Source organism: Sceloporus occidentalis, unplaced genomic scaffold (genome assembly GCF_023333645.1).
Source record: "Sceloporus occidentalis isolate IW3139 unplaced genomic scaffold, rSceOcc1.0.p SCAF_7, whole genome shotgun sequence".
Lineage (NCBI taxonomy): Eukaryota > Metazoa > Chordata > Lepidosauria > Squamata > Phrynosomatidae > Sceloporus > Sceloporus occidentalis.
The window spans coordinates 32677805-32704224 of NW_028316987.1; the positions used below are offsets into that span (position 1 = coordinate 32677805).

General features: G+C 40.3%; 1 protein-coding gene across 11 annotated transcripts in view; it reads right to left on the reverse strand.

Annotated features, from left to right (window-relative positions):
• The window catches only part of LOC149309482 (biliverdin reductase A-like), a 63510-nt gene that overhangs the window by 23560 nt on the left and 13530 nt on the right, over positions 1–26420 (reverse strand). For 6 of the 11 annotated variants that reach the window (XM_089532541.1, XM_089532540.1, XM_089532539.1 and 3 more), the window contains exons 2-8: positions 25360–25446; positions 13518–13650; positions 11150–11276; positions 9374–9493; positions 8569–8666; positions 6127–6234; positions 2558–2729 (exon numbers count right to left, since the gene is read on the reverse strand). In XM_089532541.1, coding sequence (XP_089388667.1) covers positions 2558–2729; positions 6127–6234; positions 8569–8666; positions 9374–9493; positions 11150–11271 — 620 coding nt within the window. In that variant the 5' untranslated portion in view covers positions 11272–11276; positions 13518–13650; positions 25360–25446. Of the gene's footprint in view, positions 1–2557; positions 2730–6126; positions 6235–8568; positions 8667–9373; positions 9494–11149; positions 11280–13517; positions 13654–25359; positions 25447–26420 lie in introns of all 11 variants that reach the window. The other 5 variants (XM_089532538.1, XM_089532537.1, XM_089532535.1 and 2 more) reach the window with 4 other exon arrangements.

Here is a 26420-nt window from a genome sequence, read left to right on the forward strand (position 1 = left end):
TCCAAAGCGGCAATTGGCCTTTCCCTTATACTACCTGGATTCTAATGGTGTAGCAACTGAACAATCTGTGTGATTCACTCCCTCAATCCACTCAATATCACCAGTATTCACTCCCACTCAAGTAATAAGTGCTGTCCACATTACAGGCTAAACAAGCCCCCTGGTAGTCAAGAGGGAGGTGTCAGTATTTTGGGGCTTGTGTGCTAGAGATTACAGACTTGTAATTCAGCCTACAGTGAAGATACATGTGTTCGTTTGGGTACGAGAAGAGAGAAAGACAAGAGTCTCACAGATTTCTTACACTGCCCTTTATATGCTCAACATATGCTGAATTTTTCTTTCTGACCTGGACTGATATCCTTAAGATTATTGACATCATTTTTTCCATTTCTTCTAAAACTTCTCTCAATCATCTAAAAGAAAGGTATCTTGAATTTGTTCCAAGCGCTAGGGCCAAAGTATAGCTCCCTACCTCTTCAGCCCAGCTAGTTAGTTAGAATTAGGATTTATCTTATCTCTCTAGCTCACTTCACTTCTCATAATGAATATTAGATTACTTATTTAAAAAACAAAGCAGGTAATGTGTGATTATATTCCAAGGAAAGGAAGATTTTTAAACAACCTGATATTTCAAATTGAGCTTCTAAACTATCCTTGCTAAAGAGGGAATCCCAAGGTTTGCAGAAATAGATATTAAGGGGTCAAAAATAAGACAGCTTGACCAGGACAAGTATGCCCAATAGTCAAAGAGTCAAAGACTATTCTAGATGATGGTATAGTTGGCTCATAGGAACCATGAAAAGCTTAAGATTTCACATTGAGAGATTTTTGTGAACTGCAACCGCCTCCTCTTTCTATTGCCTTCCACTTTTCTCAGCATCACTGTCTTTTCTAATGATTCATGCATTTTATGATGTGTCCAGAATACAGCAGTCTCAACTTAGAGATCCAGCTTCCAGGGAAGAGTTCAGGCAGGCTTGATCTATTTTAGAACCCATTTGTTTGTCTTCTTGGACATTCACAGTATCCTCAGCACATTTCAAATGAATTGATTTTCTTTATATCAACTCTCACATCTCTACATGGTGATGGGGAATACGATGGCTTGGACTATCCTCACTTTAGTGTTCAGTTACATCTTTGCACTTTAGATCTCCCTACTGTCTTTGAATCTGTTCTTCTTCCTACTTTGGCATTCCAATCACTTATGATTACCATACAATCTTGTTTTGGTGTGCTGCCCATTTCTTCCTAGACTTCGCTGTAGAAATTCTTAATTCCCTCTTCCTATGTGGTTGACACATATATTTGGATAATGGTGATGTTTACTGGGTTTCCCTGAAGCCTTATTGGCATATGGATTTTGTGTTATATCGTTTGATTGATTTTGCTACGCTGTTCCTCACTGTTAGGGCTACTCCATTGTTTCTCCTTTTATCAGTCTATTCAGAAATTTCCTAAGTCACAGTTAACAGAGATTTGGAGTTAGAGATGAAATTACCTAGATCAGATGGCCTGATCTTCAAGAGGACTTGAGCCAGTTCCTCTCTTTTCTATTTTTTCAAGCACTATGTGTGTGTGTGTGTGTGTATGTTCCTTCAAGTTGGCTGCTGACTTACGGCAACCCATGCATTTCACAGGGTTTTCTTAGGCAAGAGGTGGTTTTTCTAGTTCCTTCCTCTGAAATATAGTCTATAGCACCTGGTATTCATTGGAAGTTTCCCATCCAAGTAGTAACCAGGGCTGACCATGCTTACCTTTCAAGATCAGGTGGCATTTGGTGCCTTTAGGGTATCAGATTTCATGCACACTGTTTCACACAATGGGCATCCTTTTAGAAAAATCTGATAATACTATTGATAATAAGGCCCAGTTTGAAAGACCTTCTTGGGAGGACACTGACTCTAGCACTATGAAAGTTATGTGACAAAGAGGCACTACAGACCTGCACTTTGTGCCGGCTTGATTGAGGAGTAGGCCTGAACTAGGGCTGAGTGTCCACACGCCCCCAGCCTTGGTTCCGCCACTTGGCTGCCATCATGGCGTATGCCAGTCCATACGGTGCACGCCATGATGGCGTCTGTGGCATGCAGCGCTGAAATGGCGCTGTTTGGAAGGGGCGTCATCATGGCACATGAACACAGCAAAAACTCCCCTTCCAGGAAGCTGCTCAGAGCAGCTTCTTTTGGGGTGCAGATCTGTGTGGCTGCTGCGGCACCGATCTGGATCATACAGAGGTGGAGTTTAGCCGCCCGTCTGTATAGTCCCAAAGTTAGTGAATCTATAACAGGATGTTATATAACATGATGTGTTGTTAGTATTCTCAACAAATCAGCCTTACTATCCAGTGATAGTAGGTAAGTTGAAAACTCCTGAGGTATTCATTACAGAGATGTATGAAACATGGGGAAGGCCCAGTAAACTAAAAGCCTGATATAAAAGAAATAGGTCATGGTTAGCCAAAGCTATTGTTAGCCAAAGTTATTTTAAAAAAGACCTTGTTAGTCGATACATTATTATTGTTAATTAATCTTTTCTAGAACCTAATGCAACCGACCTCTTGTCTGCAGTCAGAAAATGTGCTGTCATTCTGGAGTAATTTTTTTCTTTCTGCTCTTCTCTTGTGGCAGAAGTGACTGTGAGGTCTCCAAAAAGGTCAACCAGCCAACTGAGACGGGCAATCCCACTAAAAGCTGGAAATCCTGAACGTTCTTCATCCAGTGGGCCACCTTTTGTAATGAGAAAGAGGACTTGAAATGCACAGGTAGAAAAAAGAAATTTTAAAATATACCTGTATTATGTAAAAAGGGCAGAAGAACTTCTGATGCATAACATAGATACACAAGCTGATAATTGAATGAACTGCACTATTGAACAAGTGGGATAAAGTCTTATTTTGAGATGCTGTCTTACACTAAATATTCTTTGCAAATGGAAAAACAAAAGTAGTTGACAAAGGAATGGGCCTAGAATCATTCCACTTGATATACTAGTTTGCAATTTGCAGGGAGATTTGCTTTTGTTTTTGCAATTTTATAGTAGGATCATAGTCCCTTTTTATAAATAACCTGTAATCTGCAACATTTTAATACTCTTTTTATTTGTTTTTCCCCCAAACTCTGTGTCACCATGATGGATGAAAAACAGAGTTTTGCAGATACAGTGTCAATGGGCTCCTGTCGGTCCAGTGTTAATGGATACTTTTCAACTTGTGCAGCCTCATTTTAAAAGCCACCACATGTGTCCTGGACCCTTGTCTTTCTTGGCTTATTAAACAGGCCAGAGGGGGACTGGCTGAGTGGGTAAAGTAGGTAATCAATGCCTCCCTACAATAAGGCAGAATTCCATCCTGCCTAAAGGAGGCTGTTGTGAGGCCTCTGTTAAAAAAAGTCATCCTTGGATCCCACAATAATGAAAAACTATTGGCCAGTGTCTAACCTACCATTTCTGGGCAAGGTTTGGCTTCCCAACTCCAGGGGTTCCTGGATAAAACGGATTATCTGGATCCATTTCAATCTGGTTTCAGGCCTGGCTATGGGACAGAGACAGCCTTGATCGTGTTGGTGGATGACCTATGCAGGGAACTGGACAGGGGGAGTGTGTTCCTGTTAGTTCTCCTAGACCTCTCAGCGGCTTTTGATACTATTGATCATGGTATCCTTCTGGACCACCTCTCTGGGATGGGGCTTGGAGGTACAGTGGTACCCCGGGTTACGAAATTAATTCGTTCCGCCGCCGCTTTCGTAACCCAGAAACTTTCGCTAGCCGAAAAGCCCATAGGCGCTAATAGCGAAAGCCGCGATTTCGTGCGAAATCGCGCCGAAAAGCACCAAAATTTTTCTTCGTAACCCGGAATAACCTTCGTAACCCGGAACTATTTAATTGAATGGATTTTTTTCGTAACCCGGAAATTTCGTAAGGCGGCGCATTCGTATCCCGGGGTACCACTGTACTGTTCTACAGTGGCTCCATTCCTTCCTGGATGGGCGAACTCAGAAGGTGGTACTAGGGGGACTCCTGTTGACCTGTGGGGTCCCTCAGGGTTCTTTGTTGTCCCCAATGCTGTTTAACATATATATGAAACCGATGGGAGAGGTTGTATGGAGTTTTGGGGTGCAGTGTCATCAATATGCAGATGACACTCAACTCTACTACTCCTTCCCACCTCAATCCAAGGAGGCTGTCGTGGTCCTAAATCAGTGCCTGTCTTCAGTAATGGACTGGATGAGGGCAAACAAGTTAAAACTTAATCCAGACAAGACAGATCAAGAAATAGGGATCCAGCCTGTGTTAGATGGGGGTTACATTCCCCCTGAAGACACAGGTTCGCAGTTTGGGGGTACTCTTGGACTCAGCTTTGAACCTGGAGGCCCAGGTCTCTGCTGTGACGAAGAGTGCTTTCGCATATTTAAAACTTGTACACCAGCTGTGCCCGCTCCTTGAGAAGCCAGATTTGGCCATGGTGGTACATGCCTTGGTTACATCCCGTTTGGACTACTGTAATGGGCTCTACATGGGGCTGCTTTTGAAAAGTGTTTGGAAAATTCAGCTGGTTCAAAATTCAGCTGCCAGGCTATTAACAGCGGCAGATTACAGAGACCATACAATGCCCCTGTTGAAACAGCTTCATTGGCTGCCAGTTTGTTTCCAGGCACAAATCAAGATGCTGGTTATTACGTACAAAGCCCTACACGGCTCAGATCCACACTATTTGGCAGACCATCTCTCCTGGTATGAACTGGCCTGGACTCTAAGATCCTCTGGAGAAGCCCTTCTCTCCATCCCAACACCATCACAAACACGGTTGGTGGGGATGCGAGAGAGGGTCTTCTTGGTGGCTGCCCCTAGACTCTGGAACTCCTTGCCCAGGGAGATCAGAACAGCTCCCTCCTTGATGGCCTTCCACCAGCAGGTGAAGACCTACCTGCTCACACAGGCATTTAAGGAATTGCTATAAGGACAGGCTGGGATGTTGGACCAGTTTAAAAATTCTTTTCAATGTACGTTTTTTTTTAATTGTACTGTTTTTTTAATGCGGTGAAGCCGCTCTGAGTCCCAGTCCTGGGAAAAGAGCAGGATACAAATAAATAAATAAATAAATAAATAAATAAATAATCAATCATGACTAATACTAAGAATGATTTGTTGGCTTTAAATTTGGGTAAAATCAAATACATATGACTGGTTTGGATGTAACACTAAATTCCAGTCAATCACAGTTTAGTTTAATGTCCAAACCTTGAATGTGGTTAATCTTAACTCTGGTTTGTTGAAATAAACTTCATAACAAACAATGTTTTGAAAATTGTCTGGATTCAGACCTAAGACACAATCAGTTAAGAATGAAAATGAAAACTTCAGTTTCTTCCTACAGCCAAACAGAATAATTTGGGAGTTGATGAAACTGAAACTCATTCACATAACAATTAAACTATGGTTTAGGATTACAACCAAATGCTGCCACAGAGCGAAAATATGGTTCAAGTTTGCAGAGCCTTGAAAGGCACATACAAGGAAATAGTGAGTGAGAATTCTTTGTCACCTCACAACTGCAGAAGTGGGGAAGCTACCTTAATAGTTTAGTACTTCAGACACTTCAAACTATGCTTTCACAGCCCAGATTTCTGGCCAACCAAATCATGCTTAATCATAGTTTTTATTTTCCAATATAATTACTAAAGAAAACATACTATACTAAACAGTTAATTCTGCAAAGAACCCTACTGTTTTCTTTAAGGCAATATAATCAGTCTGTAAGAAACTATAACCACCAAATTATTGTAGATCAGCCCTCTATCAGCTGGATGGCTCTGACCTAGCAAATCAAGCTTGTTTCTGCTATTCACATAGGCCTATTAACATGCCACTACACTTGTTGGCCTACAATGCAGTATCGGTAGGTTTGTCAAAGAGGCTACACATGTAATAACAGTGTCATTTCCACACCACCAAAATGGAAAGAGCTAGAGGAATAACTCTTGAATGCAAAATGCCTGTATGAATTTGATAAGAACCTATAACAGTAAAAGATTATCCCTTCAAAAAAGTTCATATGGATTAATGAAGTCTAAAGCACTGGCCAAAAATGAGATCAGAGTTGCATTAAACCAGATACTAACAGCTGACCTGTGAAATGTAACGTTCCCTTCACAAGCTCCTTCCCTGCCACCTCTTTCTTTAACTGCTTGAATTCCTCTGTCAGTAATTCAATATGCTCCACGTGGAGGATTTTACCTGCCATTGAGACAAAAACAGATTTAATAGGATTATTTATAAGCATTTCTTAACCCTTATTAACTCTAATGAAGGTTAAGACATGATTGACAGAAATGGGAGGGGGACTAATGACATTGTGTTCTCTTGTGGGAAAGCAGGAAAGGAGTTGTAGAACTGAATGACTCTTTGGTCCAAAACACACTGCAGAAATAATACAGTTTGAGACTGCTTTAACTGCCCTGGCTTGATGCTAGGGAATTCTGGGAACTGTAATTTTGTGAGACATTTAGCCTTCTCTGTCAGAGAGCTTTGGTGACACAAAAACTACAATTCCCAGGACTCCCTAGGACTGAGCCAGAGCAATTAAAGCAATCTCAAACTAGACTATTTCTGCAATGTGTTTTGGACCTTTGCTTCACAGCTAGTAAAGTCATAAAAATCTTGTTTGAGTAAGGGAGCTGGAAATACTACAATGAGGAACACCTACAGATTGTACTGCTTGATGAGGAAAACACTCTCTAGAACATATCTACACATCCTGTGAATCACCATACAAAACAAAGGCCATCTGCCATATACCATTAATACTCATGTTAAATTTAAATTTAAATACTTGTCTTAAATTTATGCCCAACAACTGACCCCAAAATCCCAAGTCGACTTATTCACAAGTCAGTATGGTAATGTGATAGCAGCTCTTTCAGATTTCCCCATACAGTGGAGAGAGTGTCTTCTTCTTTTGAGCCAAGCAGAAAGAGTCCTGGGTGATTAATTGCTGTTAAACAGAGTCCCTTTCTTGCCTGCCCTGTCTGGGGACTCAAGGGTGAAACCAAAGTTGAAATGCTGAAGCAAAAAGCCTCAATTAGAGTTGCTCTTGCTGTGCGCAAAGATACACACACTGAGGGAGCCTCCAAATTTTACCTTTGATTTATCCACGGATCATGGCAAAATCCATAATTTTGAGCCCAAAACCTGCCCTTGACTTATACATGAGGTCAACGTATAGTTGAGCATGTACAGATATTATGTCCTATCATCTGCTTCACTTCTTCCTGGTGTTTGAATCCAGGAAAGTAGTAAACACAAGGTCATCAGATGGTCGACCATTAATGACTTCAATCCATCATTTATTAATGCTTAGACCAAAGGCCATTTGCATACAAAGTGTTAAAATATCAAACAACATATAGGAACAGCATAATAAAAGTACCATTAATGACTTGTGGATCAAAAGTTGGGCAAACATGCCTCAAGACAAATTCTGCTTCCACATTTTAATATAAAGAATTTAATTTATATAATTTATTTAATATAAATAATTTAATTTAATATAAAGTATATAAATATTCTTTGCACTGAAGTTTGAATTTATACAATAGCTCTTACTGTCAGACAATAAAAAGAACGCTTCATATTAGCTACGGGAAACAAGAAAAAAATGCAGATGCATCATGAAACGAACATCACACCACTTTTCCCCTTGCTTTTATTTTCTCTAGAAGGTGAATATACTTTTCACCTTTCCTAGAACAAAAAACCAACAAAAAGATCAGGTATGAAGACCCTGTGTCCCTCCAGGCACTGTTGAACTACAATGTCCAGCATCTCTGGTCACCAGTCATAACAGCTAGGATGGCTGGAAATTGGAGTCCAGTAGCATCTGATATGCCAAAGACCCCTAGTAATCTAGATCTAAGTCTGAAGTGGCTGCACTACAGAGTATGTTCTAGTTATCCATTTGGAATCATACCTACTCCTGCATTTGAGATAGTCATTCCACTGGCTAAGGAAAAGGAGGAAAAGAGTACTATGAATAGTACCCCAGAGAAGCCAGTTCCACTGGAATTTGCCTCTCCCCAACTGTTATCTAGCAGCCATTCCACAAGCCTGAATTATCCTTATAACAATCACAACTTGGGTTTGAATTTTCTTATTTTTCTTTCACCTTCTCATGCACATTCCTTTTGTGTTGTGCCTTTTTATGTTGTAAATTGTCTTGTCTTTTTTACTGATTTGTAAGCCATTCTGAGAATGTTTTCAACTGTACAGGGAAGAATAAAAGCTATATATATATATATATATATATATATTATGGAAGCAATGGGAGAGTGCTTTGGCCTTTAATAGATCTGTGCACTGGCTTTTTACAGAAAGGAGAATTTTGACATACAGTATGTATTCACTTCATCTAGCAGACTGCAGAGGAAGGAAAATACATTACAAATTATTTTTATACAATAATATATGATGAAACCTTTGCAAACTTAGCTCCCTTTACTGGGAAAACAGTAAAACCATGGTACCAAACAGATATTTTAAAGAATTATCAATGGCTCCAATTGTATATGTTACCTTTTTGCTCAGCTAACTCCCAGAGCTCATGTGCTGCCTTTGCAGACAATGACATAGGGTATTCAACAAGGACATGTTTCCCAGCCTCTAGAAACATCCTTTCAGAAGAAAAATGAACATATTACAATTATATACTTTATACTTCCTTTGAGAAGCTCAATGGTCTATTCGTTGCTGTTAACTGCCCTCGAGTCAACCTCGACTCATCGCAACCCTGTCGATGAGACAGCTACAAGGTTCCCTGTCTCCCACTGCTCTGCTTACATTTTGCAGACTCATACCCACGACCTCTCTAATTGAATCTAGCCATAGATGTTCCAAAATTATTCTTAGTACCTTCCCAAATCTATAATTCCCATGGTTATTTTTGTGTGATAACTAGAGTACATCCAATTTCAAACAGGTTTTTCATTTGCAGTTACTGTTAATGGAAGCAGGAAACATTTATAGTCACTAGAAATAATTTTTCACTCTACACTGTATTTTGTAATGTCTAAGTCTGTAACACAAATACTCGCATGGCTAATGCAAACTTACATTGCTAGGTTAAATATACAGAACTGGTAAAAAGGAAAGATCAGTTGTCCATTTCTATGTTTTTGTAATCTGAGAAAAGGCACTGTGTAAATGCACATACAAGATTGTCCACTGATGAGAATAATGTGCATACCTGGTTATACCAAATATTAATAAAAACACTCAACAATAATTTTTCTTGCCCTAATTTGTGCCAACAATATATTCAATGGAATGATGGAGGAAGAATTGATATGATAATGTAATTTTGATGCTGCAGACTTAATACCTGACACTTTCATTGTGATTTTGGTTATCTGTACTGATGACGGCAGCATGGACCTCCTTACTGTTCAGAGCTTCTTGTAGACTTATTTGTTTCACTTCATGAACGTTGCCAAGAGATCGCCTAGTTTTAGAAGAAAAATAATGAATCAAACTACAACATACCCAGAATAACTTGCAAAAAAAAAAAAAGAGCTCCTGGTTCACATAATGATAACTGAAAAAGCTGTATCAGGATCTTAGTAACTAGAACTTGGATATATAAATTGGTATTATAATTCAACCATGGATCCATGGTCTTGTAGAAATCAATTTACACTCATGCATATCTGTAATATGGAAAAAAATAATGTCTCTTCTCATACAACCTCTCCATCACCTACTGACATCAGTTTGCAGCACTGATAGCTGATGGCTCCAGTGGGGCACTAAATCTAGTCTGGGTTTTAGTTTGAAATTTAAAGAAGCTATCCCTAAAATGGATTCAGCAACTTGGATAGCTCATTTAAAATGAAAGATAAACTCCAGAGCAGATTCACTACCCAAAGACATAAATGTCACCACTGGCTTTAAGGATTCTCCAACACCAGATTTTTTTACTCTTGACAGGTTAAAACATTTTCAGCAAAGGATAATGTCTTTGCCACTAGAGCTTTCGATTCATGGAAGTGTCTCTGATATGACATTCAGCTGAACTTATCTTTCTTTCTGAAAAGATGGTAAGGTATTTTATTTAGGATATATTCAGATCCTAATGGCCAATTTCTGATTAAAAAATCAGAAAAACCAAAAAGCAATATTCAGCTTGTGTTGTAGCAAGATGCTACCATTTCGCATTACTGTTTTGTTTTATCTTGTTACAAGCTAAAACACCTATCAGCTACTCAAGCTTGTAGACAAATGGGGGAAATTAATTTAAAGTTAGAATTTAAAGTTAGAACCACCCCAGCGTGACCAAATGTTCACAGTAGACAGAAAAACTTTAGGTATGATCTGCAAATAACCTTTCTTTACTATAATGCACACTATATCTATTCACTTTTTTAGTTTATTAGGCTCCTGATTCAAACATCTGCTAGCCAGAGACAACTCTTTAGCACTGTCATATTTTTTTTGGGGGGGTCACATTTGTTTGTCTTACACAGATGCTGGCGAAACGTCAGGAAGAAACTCTTCTAGAACATGGCCACATAGCTCGAAAACCCCACAAAAAACTATGTTTGCCTTACCGTTTTAAATTTGAAAGCTGCCTAGGGTGCACTGACAAAAAGGAAGCAGTCATTAAAATTCCCATAAATGTTGTCACACATCTATCCTTTTTGGGGTAGGGGACAAGGTTGTAATAGCAATAACAGAGTATACTATGCTATTCTTATGATAAGGGTCACATTATGAATTTCTGCCAGAAAAAATGAAAGGAATTTGTAAGTCCTACCAGAGATAGTCTCAATGGAATCATAAATGTAGGAAGTAATATTTCATGTGGGTAGTGCAAAGTTTTGAGGAACAAAAGACTGCTTTACATTAAAATACCCAGTATGTGCTTAAAACTATTTACAAAGTTTTCCACGCTAGCGCTGTTATGGCTACAACACTTTCTCTACCAGCCTTCCCACTTCCTCTTTCATGAACTGCTATGCCTTAGTTCTGAGGGAAAGCCTAACATTTAACCAGCCAGTCAAGGCAGAGCTGCTTCGTTCTAAAGCATTAGGAGCCAGGCTCACTTCAATACATACATCTGTCTTGGGGTGTGTAATATTTATTTTAAAACATCTCTCACCTAGATACAAAGCCCAGCAGTTTCAGGTGTTCTGTAGGACTGGAAGGCAAAGGATTCAGCAAGTCTCTGATCCGAACAGATCCTGCAATTCCAATTCCAATCACCACTGTCCCAAACATCATAGATCCTACTTGCAGAAGAGAAGAATGAAAAATATTGGAAGTTTTCATCATTATCTGCTGGTATGTTTATGTTACTATGGAACTACAGCTACCATTTGGAGGCATCAATCCAAATGGTCTCGTTGTTTAAAAATCAGCTGCTTTGTTTTATCTCTAATAAACATCTAATAAAATATCTGAGACTGAACACTTTGAAGAGTTATCCCATAACAAGGATTGCCCCATAATGAGAAGAAGAAAAATGTACCGATTAAACTTTAAAAAGTAACACATGCATTTTGAGCTACCAAAAAGTATTCAGAAAAACAAATATTTGAATATTGAAGAGACTGACATTTAAGTACACTGTTATCATTTTTATAGATTTTTTTCACTCACATACATAAGCAACAATAGTGTAATTCTTTTATGAAAAGCAACCAAAACTTTTGATTTTCTCCTATAGACCAGCACATGTGCTTACTCTCAAAGGGGAAAACAACTAGTTCAGGTTTAAAAAGTCATGCTTGTGTGTTTAAAGCTATCAGAGCCATTTCAAGTTTGTTTTACTTGAGACTGAAGTGAGTACTGTAGCTATCTTTCCACTGTCCATAAATGACAACATTTTAATGGAAACACATCAATGTTCTCTTTTAAATAATTAAATAACACAAATAGTTTCTAAAAATAACTGTAATTAATAAGTAAATACTTTATCTCATTATTTCCACAGCACGCTGTTCCTTTCTCTAAGCTATAAATATGAAATTGCAGTTTTCCAGCCAATAGTTTCTATTTATGAAGCCTTGGGTCTGATGGGGAATGATATGTTCCACATCTTGGGAAGAGATATTATTCAGAGGTATACTGGCAATAATTGAGGTATAAACTACCCAATAGGTTAAATACACTATGCCCATGTACTGTGCCCTCTCTTCTATTTTATTTACAAGTAAATGCATGGTTCTCCAATGCAGACTGGGACCTGCATGCATGCAGGGGGAGTTTAAATCCTCCTATCCAGCTGCCTGCTTTTCACAATTTACTATCCACCCTGCCCAGGGACCAAAAGGTGGGGGACAGCCTCCACTGGCACCGTTGACTAAGTCTTACAAAAGGAGTCAGTTTTGTACATCTGCATAGCACAATCCCAGAAAATTCCAGGAGGCACAATCCCAGAAAAATGTAACCTGTTGTTATCCCACTGATTTTAATATAAAAAATTAAGCTTACACTTAACTGACCTAAATACCCTAAAGGCATCAGATCCCATGTGATCTTGGAAGCTAAGCAGGATCAGCCCTGTTTAGTACTTGGATGGGAGACTGTCAACGAATTCAGGTTTCATGGGCTATATTTCAGAAGAAGGAACTGGGAAAACCACCTCTGTCTATTCCTTGCCTAACAAACGCTATGGAATTCATGGGGCTGGCATAAGTTAACAGACAACTTGAGGGCACATACACACATGCACATTTTTAACAGTACAATCCTATGCAATTTAAGCCATGCTGTATTCTATGGAGTTTATCCTATTGAATCATAGAATCATAGAATCGTAGAGTTGGAAGAGACCAGTAAGGCCATCCAGTCCAACCCCCTGCCATGCAGGAAATCCAAATCAAAGCATCCCTGACAGATGGCCATCCACCAGCCTCTGTTTAAAGACCTCCAAGGAAGGAGACTCTATCACCCTCCGAGGGAGTGCATTCCACTGTCGAACAGCCCTTACTGTCAGGAAGTTCCTCCTAATGTTCAGGTGGAATCTCTTTTCCTGTAGCTTGCATCCATTGTTCCAGGTCCTGTTCTCTGGAGCAGCAGAAAACAAGCTTGCTCCCTCTTCAACATGACATCCTTTCAAATATTTATACAGGACTATCATTCTGAGTGTACTGCAGCTTCACACTGTGATCCTATGCATATTTCCTGAAAAGTCACAATGAATTCTGTGACACTTCTGCCTTACTTTTAGCTGGAGTGTCTCCAATATGTTTTCTAAGAAGGGACAGGAATCAAGTCGTCTTGCAAACACTGAGTGACTGCAAATTCCATGAGCCCTAGCCAACACAGGCAATGGTACAGAATGCTGAGAGTTGCAGTCAATAACATATTAAACGCCATATGAATCCCCTGCCCTTGCCAAAGACTCTGGATAGATTTTTCACAGCTTCTCAATCCAGCTTTCCTCCCTCTTATATTCCACAAAGAACATCTACAAAGTAATTGTTTCCCTCAATTAAGAAAGCCTTCCCTGTGTAAAAACTTACTTGTAATATTAACAGGTGAAAATAACTTTCCAGTTTATCTGTTGGTAGCCTCCCCAGGCAGACACATAAAGGTTCTCCTGCACACTCTTGATGTTTTCAGTTCCTCTGAGAATTTATAGCTGCCTGGAACATCCTGCTAAGAGATAAGGAATATTTTATCACACATCAGGGCCTGGTCTATGAGGAAAACTGTCATAAAATGGCGAGGCCAGCAGTAAGCACATTCTGATTAGTTACTAGTTCTGTAAATAACTGTCTGTATTCTGCAACTTTCCATCAATTCCTCCAATCTCGCAATGACTGGGTGACAGAGTAAAGAAGGAGGGGAGTGTCAAGACAGAACACAACATCAAGTAAGTCAGGGAAAGAAATGAGCACATATCTAGAATATTAGAAGAGACCACAAGGGCCATCCAGTCCAACCCCCTGCTATGTAGGAAAGAAGGGTGGGGAATGGGGTAATCCTTCACGGGTTTAGACTGAAAGGCCACAAAAGATGTACATCTGCCTATAGAATTATACCAAGAGTTGGACATGAAAACCATTTTGAGGTATTGTTTAGTAAGTGGTACATTAATAAACAGTAAAAACCGAACCATTCAGTTCTAACTCTCTGCTTTGCAAGAAATTTGCCAATTTCTACACATTTTCTGTAATAAAGAGATAAGAATGTGCCCCAGTTTTGTGCTTTTGACCAGTCAAGATAAGCACAAGGGTACAACTAACTACCTTGTTATCAATAAAGAACAGCAACTGGGTATCAAGGAATTGCAAGCAAGTATTCCTAAGTAACACTGAAATGAGATATGCTCCCTGTTTAAATATGGAATGTCTAACTTGTTTTGTTAAAAAATAGCTTTTCAAAAACAACTCTTTTCCCTTTTCAGAGCTTGAATTAGGTCTTCTTATTGCTGAAATGTAGTTTGTTGTAATAAAAACAGTGCCATTTCGGAGGGCTTCTTTTTCAGCTAAAACATCTCATCTCTGCTTGTTAAAACTGTTTAGCATTTAGGAAAACTTTCAAGAAATAATGCATCAAATGAGCAAATGCAGAGTGTTGTTTGCAAATCATAAAATGTCTTATGATTACAAAGAGGTATGCCATTCATTTGAGGAAAATTCCTCAAGCGGGATTATTTCTGCAATGTGTTTGGGACCAGAGACTACTTATGCTGATTGTCATTATTTTCCATAGGGCAAGGATGGCATCCACTGACCATCTGCAACTTGATAGGGCCAGCATGATGTTCTGAAGGCATGATACTCTGAAGGCATGCTTCATGGGCTCCGGAAGCTGTGAGTCACAAGATTTCTTAAAGCAGAAGATGAATGGCTCACTTTCATATTCCTCAGGGTCATTATTTATTTACATTTCACCAAATTTAAAATCTGTTCAATTGCTCTTACATCCTCAACAGAATGCATAATGTATCTGATACATTTTAACAAGATATAGGGCATATCCCACCAAGATACTACCTTTCCATGATGATGGGACTATATTACCCCAGAAAGCATGAGGCTATGCTGTTGGCAGCATTACTACTGGTGCTATCTCTGAATTTTGTCATTATTTTCCATAGGGCGGGTTACACTAAATGTGCCAAATACCAATAAGTTGCGCTACCTGGCAGGAACAGTAGCAAGGGGTAACACTGGCAAAAGAAAACTAGGATTCTTTCCTGCCTAATTAAGAGTTCTACATAGCTTAAGCAACACGCTTAATTAAATCAGTCTATTTTGAATTTGAATGAAAAGAATTTGCTATCTTGTATATCAGCCACCAGAGGGAACTCATAGCATCTCTAATATATTACAGTATTAGGCATAATCTCTTCCCCTGTCCCTTCAAGTTAGGATTGCTGAGTTTATCAACCACAAAAAATATAACATTCTAAGGGCTCGTTCCCACTATGATTTAAAGCGAATTGCTGATCGCTGTATATATGCCTTATTCCCATTGGAAACAGTTTCAGATGCGACTGCGATTGTCTGGAATTGCTTGGAAGCGAGACAAACCCAAAACCCTTGCTCTTTCCAAACACTAGTTTTTTGGTGGTTCTTTTGAAAAGAAGCAATTCCGAAACATGTTCAAGTGTGAATGACGAATCTGAATCGCATCCCGCTAAAGTTATACTCATTGGGAGCTGTCCTTGGTTGCTTTGGAAGTCACCTCTCCACCATACTCCTCCATTGCTTCATCGGAGCAGGAGACTGTGAACCCTACTGACCAAATGCTCACCTGTCCAGCCATGTCTGCAGCCACCTCGGCCATGGGGCACAGTGACCTCATTAGCTTCACTGAGGACTTCGCCAACCAGGTGGGCACCACAGGAAGGGCAGGGGGAGACCTCCACCTGGGGATGCTTCCGGGTTCCAACAAAAGCGGGATTGGGACCCCAGAGAGTGCTGGAGGGTTGCCTTTTCTTTGTCTCCCAGCCTCCCCCTGTCTCCCCCCAAGGAATCCTGGGTTGGGAGGGCTGGAGGAACCCAGTGTGACCTTCGGGAGCAGAGCCAGGTGGAGGATTTCTCCCAGAGCCAAGGGGCCCTTTTGACCATTCCTTGCCCCCTCCCTAGGCTCTGCCTCCTGAAGCCCCTCTTTGATGGGACTTGGAGTTCAACCAATTTGCAGGGGGAGCCGCAGGATCTACAAGCCCGGAAAACCTGGTCCCCCATGAGTTGCAGCACAAACGAACTAGTGGGAACTACATAGTCTAAGGTCTAAATTCACTTCTATAGTGGGAACTAAGCATTAGCCTCGATCCATTCAGCCACCCAGTGTCAACACGATTCACAAGCCAGTTTAAATGTTAGTAAGAATGGGTCCTAACACTATCATTGACCTTCCATAAAAACAAAATCCAAAACCCATCTTGGGGTGATAACCTTTATCAGTTGTCCAACAGTCTCAAAATACATCACACTAACTTTGGAAGCTCAAAGGCTTCCTCATCCGGCAAAGATGGTAAGATAGCATGCAGAGGGAAAAAATGATGGTGTCCTGTTTACAGCGAGATGATCACAAATCACAGTGAGATCTACTCCTATATCTTTCTTCTGTTCATCCTGATATGTACTGCATGATTCATCAAGTAAATAGAAGTAGTGTTTCTTGTTGTATCAAATATGTGACTTAGGCCTGTTACAGACAGCCAAAATAAAGCTGCTTCAGGTCACAGTGGAGATATGATGTTTCAATGATGCATGCGTCCTAAGAGTCCAGAAGCCATACCAAAGCCATGCTCCAGTCCTTAGGGCTGGAGCATGGCTTTGGTGTGAGTTCTGGACTCTTAGGATGCATGCATCATTGAAACACCATATCTCCACTGTGACTCGAAGCAGCTTTATTTTGGCTGTCTGTAACAGGCCTTAAAAACCACTTACTTATAATGACAACATTATCTGAATTGGTCCAGTATATGTAATATAAGGTATTATTTGCCACAAAAAATAAAATTTTTCTTTAAAAAAATCAGCATTAACATACTTGCTTTGAGATATTATAGGAAGCTTATGTGGATGAAATGTGAGGCTATCCTTATGGCTGTAAGATAACTGGGAATACAGATAGTGAAGTTTAGCTTCTTCATTTGACCTTATAAAGTACCCATCTCTCTAAGAAATGTATTTACCTGTACCCAGTATGAGGCCTCAGGCCATCATGACATAATTGGGCAGCTGGCCCAGCAGTTCCTCAACTTTGGCCCTTCAGATGTTTTAGACTTCAGCACCCAGAATTCCTGACTGTTAGCCAAGCTCATTAGGGCATCTGGGAGTTGAAGTCCAACAAAACACCTAGAGGATCAAAGTTTGGGAACCACCAGTCTCTCTCTGGTCAAAAACACACTGGAGAAATAATCCACTTTAAAACCACTTTAATTGCCCTGTCTCAGTGCTAGGGAATCCTGGGAACTGGAGTTTATTGTAGAACCAGAGCTCTCTAACAGAGAAGGCTTAATGTTTTACAAGTCACAAAACAAAGAGTTCCCAGAATTACCTAGCACTCAGCCAGGGCAGTTAAAGTGGTCTCAAACTGAATTACTTCTGCAGTGTGTTTTGGACCTCTGTCTCAGTAGCATCTGGTCTGAAGACAAATTTAGGCATTGGAACAGACCAAGCACATCAGATGAAGCCTAGGGCCGGCACACACCATCAGGAAGTGGCGTCCTGGTGGCGATAGTAGGGCTAGGGACTGCGCACCAACCGCACGCTCCCGAGCCATATAATGTGTGGGCGGCGCCCACACTGGGCATATAGATGACATGTGGGCGTCTGAGCGCCCACACGTCTCTTACAGGAAGCAGCATCATAAGGGCTGCATTGGTCTAGGCGGCTCCTTTTTTGCTGCACAGCGTTCCTGTGCCATTTGGTTGCTGTGGCAATGCTGCGCCCATATGTACAGCCCCCTAGTTAAGCACCCTATGTCCTTGGTGAGTTTTTTTATTGGGGGGTGGGGAAGCAACAGAAAAGCAAGTCTCAATTTATTATATGACGTCCATTTCCTGAAAATGTAGGCACCCTCTTCTCAGCAGATCGATTCAGCATCTTCTAATTTTAAAACGCTGCAGAGGTAGCTGTGTTGGTCATAAAAAATCCAACAACTCCAAAATCCAAAATTCATCATGTGGAGATACTTTTGTTGAGGGAATCAAAATGTGCAATCACAAAAGCCTAACTCCATGCTTTACTAGAACTCCCTCTTAACAAAAGGAAAGAGCAATTCTAGGAGCAACTGACTATAGGATAGCCCCAACTCACCACCAAATTGTCAATTTAATTCCTTCCCCAAAACTGCTTGGTTCCCCAGTATTCTGTTGCTGACTTCTTTGCCTACTAATTTAAATGTTGTATTCTATGACTGACAACACAGTATTTAGCCACTGGTTGCTTAGTTTAGCAATATATATAATGCATTACCTTTCAAAAAGATACAGCTGTGAACAACGACCAACAACTGCGAACATGAACATGATGCCAGAGCACAAGTATCCATATGCAAAAGCCAGTTGTGTTTTTAGCATCAATGTTTAGTCAAATACAAGCCCAATGTATTCTGAACTGTAATGTCTGCTATCAGAACATAATACAGTGAGCCCTTCCCTTATGTGTAAGGGGAATTCCACATATGCTCAAGCCCCACTGAAAACAATGAGGTGCATGATCGAGGCAGCGCATGCACCACGGACATGCACGCCATATGTTTTATTGCGTGGCTTTAGCGTAAGCTTGAAGCCACATGTAGTGCACCTGCGTATGGCATGGGCGCACTGTAAAACTGAAGCACCATTGCTAACACAAACAATAATGCTAAAAGGCATCCACATAACACAGTAGATACATGTCTCTTATAATCTTCATAGGATATGTATTCACTTTAACATCATCTAAAAAATAAACAAGGATTAATGACTACTCATCAAGTGGCATTCTGCAAAAAGAAGCTGTTTTCTTCCAGCTTGGCTTAAAGGGAAACATGACTACAACTCACATACACTTGTATTATAGTTCACAAATGCTCCTTTAATAATCTCCATTTATGTCAGTCAAACAAAATGTAGCTTCTCTGATCTTTACTTCCTCAAGTGGATAATACAATTGTTCATATTTAACTGATGCCATCTGTTCAATATTGGTTTTTCCAACCCCAGTTCTAAAGTGACAGACACCAGCATTCTCTGTAGCAGACTGTTGTGTAACAAGCACCTGGTTTTATTTTTCATTTATTCCTTTCAATCATATGAAGTACATTTACATTTATAAAGCTGACCGAACAAGAGCTACACATTTCACACTGTGAATGCAAACATTCATGGTGACCATGCAAGACAGGCTCCAGAGGCAGTGAGGTCAAGCATAAGATGGGGTCAAGCATACTTTGGGGTCCAGAGATTGGCAAAGAGTGATCACCCCGGACAGTGTCATCCTCAGTTTGCATACAATGTCCAAGAACATAAATGTTAACGTGACAAAAATGCTCAGATTACTTCTCTCAAAAGGGGCTCAACTCAGTGGCTTGCAGAAAAACAAAACAAACAGCCCCACAACAACTTTCTGGGACTTGTACTATAGCAATGTAGTATGCCATACATAAAGAATGTGGGATGTTTTCAAAGAAATAGTCAAAAAGGTGAAAGGAAGGAGGGAGAAAAGGAGAAAAAAAGTGCCAGCATTTTTAAAATTACCTGGCTTTAAATGGATATATACCAACTTGGATATATATACCAACTTGGTGTTATATTACCAACTTGGATATATAAAATAATGTTTAGATTCCCAAAGTAAAATGCAAGGATATTTAATATGTGGAGGTAGACAGTGTTTATTGGTCAAATCAGCTCTCTGCTCAGTCCTCTTAAGAGTTTTACTATACTTCTCCCCTATCCCCTGTGCTTTATAAGTGGGGTCTTTCAACAAAGCACTTTGGTAATACTGTCTAATAGCAGCATATGTGACAGTATAATTAGATTATACTATCTAAGCCAGGCATATCCAAAACAGACACTGGGACAGCCCCTAGTTCTCGCCTGTACTTGCTACAGTCATATTTATTACAGGGAGAATAACAATGGGGAATATGAATGCCAAACAGTGTAACTTAAAACTGAAATTTCACTTACAGCATGTAGAAACTTGTGAGCATCTATAAATCACTGTTATTTTAACAAGCCATAAGATGTGCAGCTGTATTGTATGTTTACTGGGAAGCAGATTCCACAGGAGATTATTTTTTAATTAAACACAGGACAACAGGTACTGTGCTACAATCTCAGCTGGGGCAAAAGAACTGTGATCAACTACAGATCCTATCCACCTTCGCCAGCATACTCAATGGTGAGGGCCAATGGGGGTTCAAGTCCAACAACACCTGAAAGATCACAAGTGCCCTAACCCTGGACTAAAGACACAACCACATTGCAAACTTTAATTGTGAAGATCTGCACATCCTTCCTAAGAAGTAATTCCCACTGACTGAGAAATACAGTATGTCTCCCTGATCCCAGTGGGTCAGGGAGTGTGCATAGGATTGCAGTCTAAATAGTTCAAAAACTTTTCCTTTTCTAAGAAAAGCTAGAGAGTTGTAGGTCTGTGATGAATTGGGGAAAATTCATAGCCTGCTAGCAAGTGAAAGTTCCTAGGATTTTGGTGGGCATGGGGGGAAACAGTAACTAAGTGGTATAATATTAACTATGCAAGCCTATGCATGCACATACAGAAATAAGTCCCACAATATTTTACATTGGTTACTCCTAATTTAATGTGCACAGGATTCCTGCCAAAATATCAATTTATAGTCTAATCCTCTAACTGGCAAAAATCTCATGTCAATGTACACATATATGTTGTTATTATTGTTGTCTACCTTCAAGCTGCTTCCAACCTATGGTGATCCCAAGGCAAATCTATCATGGATGGGGGCAAGATTTGTTCAGAGGGGGTTTGCATTTGCCTTCCTCATAGGTGAGAGAGTCTGGCTTGCCCAAGGTCAGCCAGTGGGTTTCCATGACTTAGCAAGGATTCAAACCCTGGTCTCCAGAGTCATAATCTAATGTTCATACCACTACACCACAATGGCTCTCACACATATATATGTAAATTAAAATGACTATAAAGAGAAATACAACACATCTGCCCACACTGGGGAGGACCGATATGGTGACCTATATGATTTGTTATCAGCTGGCTTGTTGCTAACTGCTGATAGGCAACTTCATGCTCCCTGTTCTTCCTACAGTTCATCTTTCAACTTGAGGTAGATTGGCCCTTTCAGCTGATGATTCTTGCAAATAGAAGTCTGTCCTCTGACAAGTCTTAAAACAGAGCAAATTCTTCTGTAAAATAGAACACATGGCCACCTTATAACCCAATGAATATGGGGCTATACAGACCACCCCGAAGGGGTGGTCTGCAGCTGCACCAATACTGGCCAGATTGGAGCTGCAGCAACCAAAGGCTGCAGCCCCGATCTGGCCTCTAGAGAGCACAAAAAGGAACCTCGAATTAGGGCATCTTTTGCGCCTTCTAAAAGGCATCACAGGTATGGTGGCACAGCTTTGTGATGCCCTTTTGGTGCTACATCGTCTAGATGCAGCATCAGGGCCGCACCATGATACCACGCACCGTCTAGAAGGGTGCGTGGCATCATGGTGCGAAGGGGCAGAGTCACGGCATCCAGCGCCTGGACGCTGCACCATGGCTCCGCTTACAGGCTGACACAAAGTGCCGGTCTGTATTGCCCCTATATTCAGAAAAAGCACATGGTTTAGCTTCAGAATACAGGTGGGGAAATTGCTTTAAAAAAAAAAAAACCTTCTGAAACTGGGTAAAGCTGCAAGTCAAAAAAGATGCAGTAAACATATTATCAGAAACACTGACATAAACCTATCCCTCTTGTACACCAAGAAGCTGTTTTCAGAACAGTCACCCATCTCGGGGTCTGTGGAAAGAAATAATTATTTCCAAGCAACCAGCCAAAAACACTGAAAAATTTGGTCCCCTCCTCCTCCTCCTTTTAAGCTAGGGGTGAGTTATCTAGGGTCTACAAGGCAGATAAGAATTAATGGAAGGAGGGGAGAAATCTGCAAGTTTTTTTCCTGTTAATATCTTAGATAACATATTTATAAGAAATTTAGGGCATCAGTGGCTTTCATCAACTTTCACTTTTTTTAGATATACAGTATTTGCAACTAAGGACAGAACTAAGGACGGAAACAACATCTTACTAACATCTCCAATTTTTCTTCTGTTTGGTTTGTAACGTCTTGCCTGAAGAAGATGCCATTGGAGTTTCGAAAACTTGCAAAAAGTATACTGTGCATTTGAGTTTGCCAAACAGTTTGCCTGTTTGGTGAATATTAGCAAGAGTTTAGCTTACAACATAGTTTATTTTAAACTGCAGAATTTAAAATAAATACAAACTTTTCAAATTATATTATGTTCTCAAGAGCAGAACAAAAGATTTTAATATGGAAGTGTCCTGGGAGGAGGGGACTTTATAAATAAGTTGGTTAACTAATCCAGGTCTGAACCTGACCAAGTTTAAATGACGTTAAATGACTTCTCTGAAGATGCCAGCCACAGATGCTGGCGAAACGTCAGAAAGAAACTCTACTAGAACATGACCACATAGCCCGAAAAAGCCACAAAATTTTTTAAATGACTTTATTTTTTCAATATAGCATAAAGGAAAAGTGGCCTCTAAGTCAGGGTACTGAGCTAAACCTTCAGTTTCAGATGTCCAAATACTGTCAAGTGTGCATTTTACAAACATGTTCTAGTTTTGTTATCTTAAAAGCCCCATTATCTCTATCAAATTATATAGTCAATAACTTGTGAAATAGACTGTTCTTGGCAAAAGCACCAATAAAGACTAATTCATATTCATTTCACATACCCTTTCAAGCCTGATCTAAATTAGTATGAAAGAACATTGCTGCCACAGTTCCTCAACCTTACTTTCTGCTGCATTAGAGAAGGACAGAGGTTTTGTTAAAGTAGATTTTTCATACAATAAAACAGGTTTCCTGGGACACAGTGTATTAACCTAGGGAATTTTAAAGCAGTTCCTTTTTTTTTTTAGCAAAACAGCCTTGAAAACTTTCAGTCCTTTTTAGCCTGGACAAAAACAGTGTAATGCAATTTACTGTGGTTTCCTGGTGGTATTAAAATTAAAATCTTGAACCTTGACTCAATTCTCCTCTCTTTCGGGCTAAAGAACTAGGTAAATATCAGGAAAGTTTCTTAAGAGTGACATTCACACATCCTTAAAGCAGGCACAGTCCTGATTTCTGAACACTGAAGGGTGAAACAGGTGGGCAAAATAAAGCAGTTTCCAGCCGCTTTGAAAGTGGGGCATTTAGACAGTGCACACCTTGAAAGTGGCTGGGAACTGGACCAAAGCAACACTCTGGGGCTCAAAATCAGAGGAAAAAAAGGCTGGGATAATCCAACTCAAGGCAGAAAATGTGCATCTTTGTGCCTGCATATAAATCTCCCGGCATGAGTGCAGGGCACAACAAAGCAATGAAATGAAAGTGTGACAACTTGTATGGACGTAATGACAACATACACAAACCAGGGGTGCATGTGGTGAAGGAGAGTGAAGGGGTCATGTAGATGGGGCCTCCATGACTAGGCTTTGCCACTGTATCACTGACACCCTGATGCCCTGAAGCAGCAGACGATCAACTGGCGAATGTGTGGCCAATCATAGAGGAGGCTATGCAATGGATGGCATTGGGGGACATAAGATGTACATGGCTGCAGGCAGTTTGTGCAATGGCGTGCATATATGGTGGGGATGTAACAAAAAAATTACCCAGCAGTGTGGCTTGATACCATGCTGTATGGTCAGCCCATGGTTATTTAGCCTGTCTTGGGAGTGGGACATGCAGGTAGCAGGGTTTTGGCCTGCTTTGGAAAAAGCAGGGTCAAGCCGCTTTTTCCTGCCTGTCTGTTCCGCCCAAAATAAATCCTTTCTATGGACAAATGGATCAGCATTACTATACCATTATGGACATCTCCCCCAGGTAAGCTAGGAGGCAGCATCCAGGAAAAGGAGGGAGGTCAGAAAGAATGAGATGGAAAAGTTTACTGTTATTTTGCTAGTCTGAAAATAGATTACTCTGTGTTCAAAATGAGGTGAAGTGAGGTATATTGTTGCTATTCTACACTGCTCTCCAATAACACTGTTGTTCATCAAGGTGTAAAATTTCACTTGCCTGCCCCTTTGTAACAGTCTGAGACAGAGAAAAATGAAAGAGAAATATATATATATATATAGTTCCTTAATTCATTTGGGATTTCCATCTGACCAGTTCCTCATTTAAGACAACATTACAATGTGAGTTGGAGGATCTTGGAGGCATAGCCTCAGTTTCTACAATATTCCCAGATTTGGCACTTACATATCAAGAATGTATTCTTCTACACCTGCCAATGTATAGGAAAGCAAGGGCTTGTTGGGTTGAAGCCTTATGACTTTTTGATTCAGAGGGATGTCAACATCATCTGGCACCCCAAACCTTTGGACACCCCTGTATCCTCTGAGTTTAACTGTCAAACAATCCCTCCATAAACTGCTTGTACTCCAAAGCTTAACATAGTCAGGATTGTCCATTCCTGTAACAGCATCAGGGTTATTAGTTCTTTAAACACTTATATTGTGCAAAATGCTTAACATCTCCTCACATCATAATCGTGAGACATCTTGTTAGTTATCAATATTGGTGAGTTATACAATATACAAAACTTTACAGTGCACAAATGGGTGATTTTGATGAAGGCTGCCAACTCTTGAAACTAACAAGTATGCTAGGTGGTAGGAGCTACTTAGCATCCAGACTAAGGCTGGTTTTTTTTGGGGGGGGTGGTGGTGGTTAAGTATGGAGTCCACCTATGGATGAAAAACAGCTCCACTGCAAATGTATTGAATACAGGTTGTAGTAGATTATCAGATTCAAAGCAAACAGTCCAGGAAGAATCTAAGATGCACATCAATGCACTGTAATTACTCATGACATTCAAAATGAGACTGCTAGCATGGTGTAGTGGTTTGAACACTGAACTATGATTCTGGAGAACAGGGTGCAAATCCATGGTCAACCATGGAAACCCACTGGGTGATCTTGAGGAAGTCACACTCTCTCAGTCTCAGAGGAAGGCAAAGCTAAACCCCCTCTGAACAAATATTTCCAAGAAAAGCACATAGTTGGCTTGTCTTAGGACAGCATATATCATAAGTTGGAAACAACTTTAATGCACACTACAATTCAAATTACATAAACCTTTTCTACTGCTATTAAAGATAAGATTGCAACAGATAATATGATGGTAGTTTGGTTACCTGAACCTGCAGTATGGCATCCAATCCTGATTGTTGCTCTAGCTGACTCAACTTCTTTGGTACTGGTGCATCCACAGTCACACCTAGCTGATAATGATTCATTTTGCAAGAGAAAAAATTACCCTTACAGACTGCTTGAGCAGGAAAACATGTTTACATGAATGGGTAATGAATGCAGTTCTAAGGGATCAACTGTTCGTAAGATGGGGAACACCCAAAGCAGAGCTGTTTAATTCACAGTTGCTACACTGCAACAGAGCAGGAATAGGCCTGAGGTCACTAGGAAATGTCTTTGACCTATAAAATTCCTATAAACAGTAACAATTGTTTTGTTATTGTTTTGCCTGTTTCTAATGATAGCCAAAGTGGGGCAAAAATCAGATGAAACAGAACAAACTAAATTTTGTTAATCCCGGTGGCCAAGACAGACTTTTCCCTTCCTCTCCATTTTCTATTTCTTCTTCAATTTTCCATTAAAGCAGTGGTCCCCAACCTGTGGGTCGGGACCCCTTTGGGGGTTGAACGACCCTTTCACAGGGGTCGCCTAAGACCATCGGAAAACACACATTTGCATGTAGCGATGAAAAATAATGCTATGGTTGGGGGTCAACAGAATATGAGGAACTGTATTAAAGAGTTGCGGCATTAGGAAGGTTGGGAACCATTGCATTCAAGGTTATTCCAGCTCTATGATTCTCTGACCTTTAAAGCCCTACATGGTTTGAGTGCAGGTTACCTAAAGGACTGCCCCCTCCCATATAATCCACCCTATACGCTCAGGTCCTATGGCAGATATTTACTCCAGTCAGTCCCAAGACTAGTTGGACAACTGTCAGCCAGAGGACTTTTTTCTCAGCCGCCCCTAGACAGTGGAATGACCTGCTGGAAGAGATTTGATAGTTGAATACGCTGTCCAAATTTAAAAGAGTATTAAAGACCAATCTTTTCCGGCAGGCTATGGAGACCAGGGTTTGAATCCATGCATGGCTATGGAAACCCACTGAGTGACCTTGTGCAAGTCATACTCTCTCAGACTAACAGAAAAGCAATGGCAAACCTCC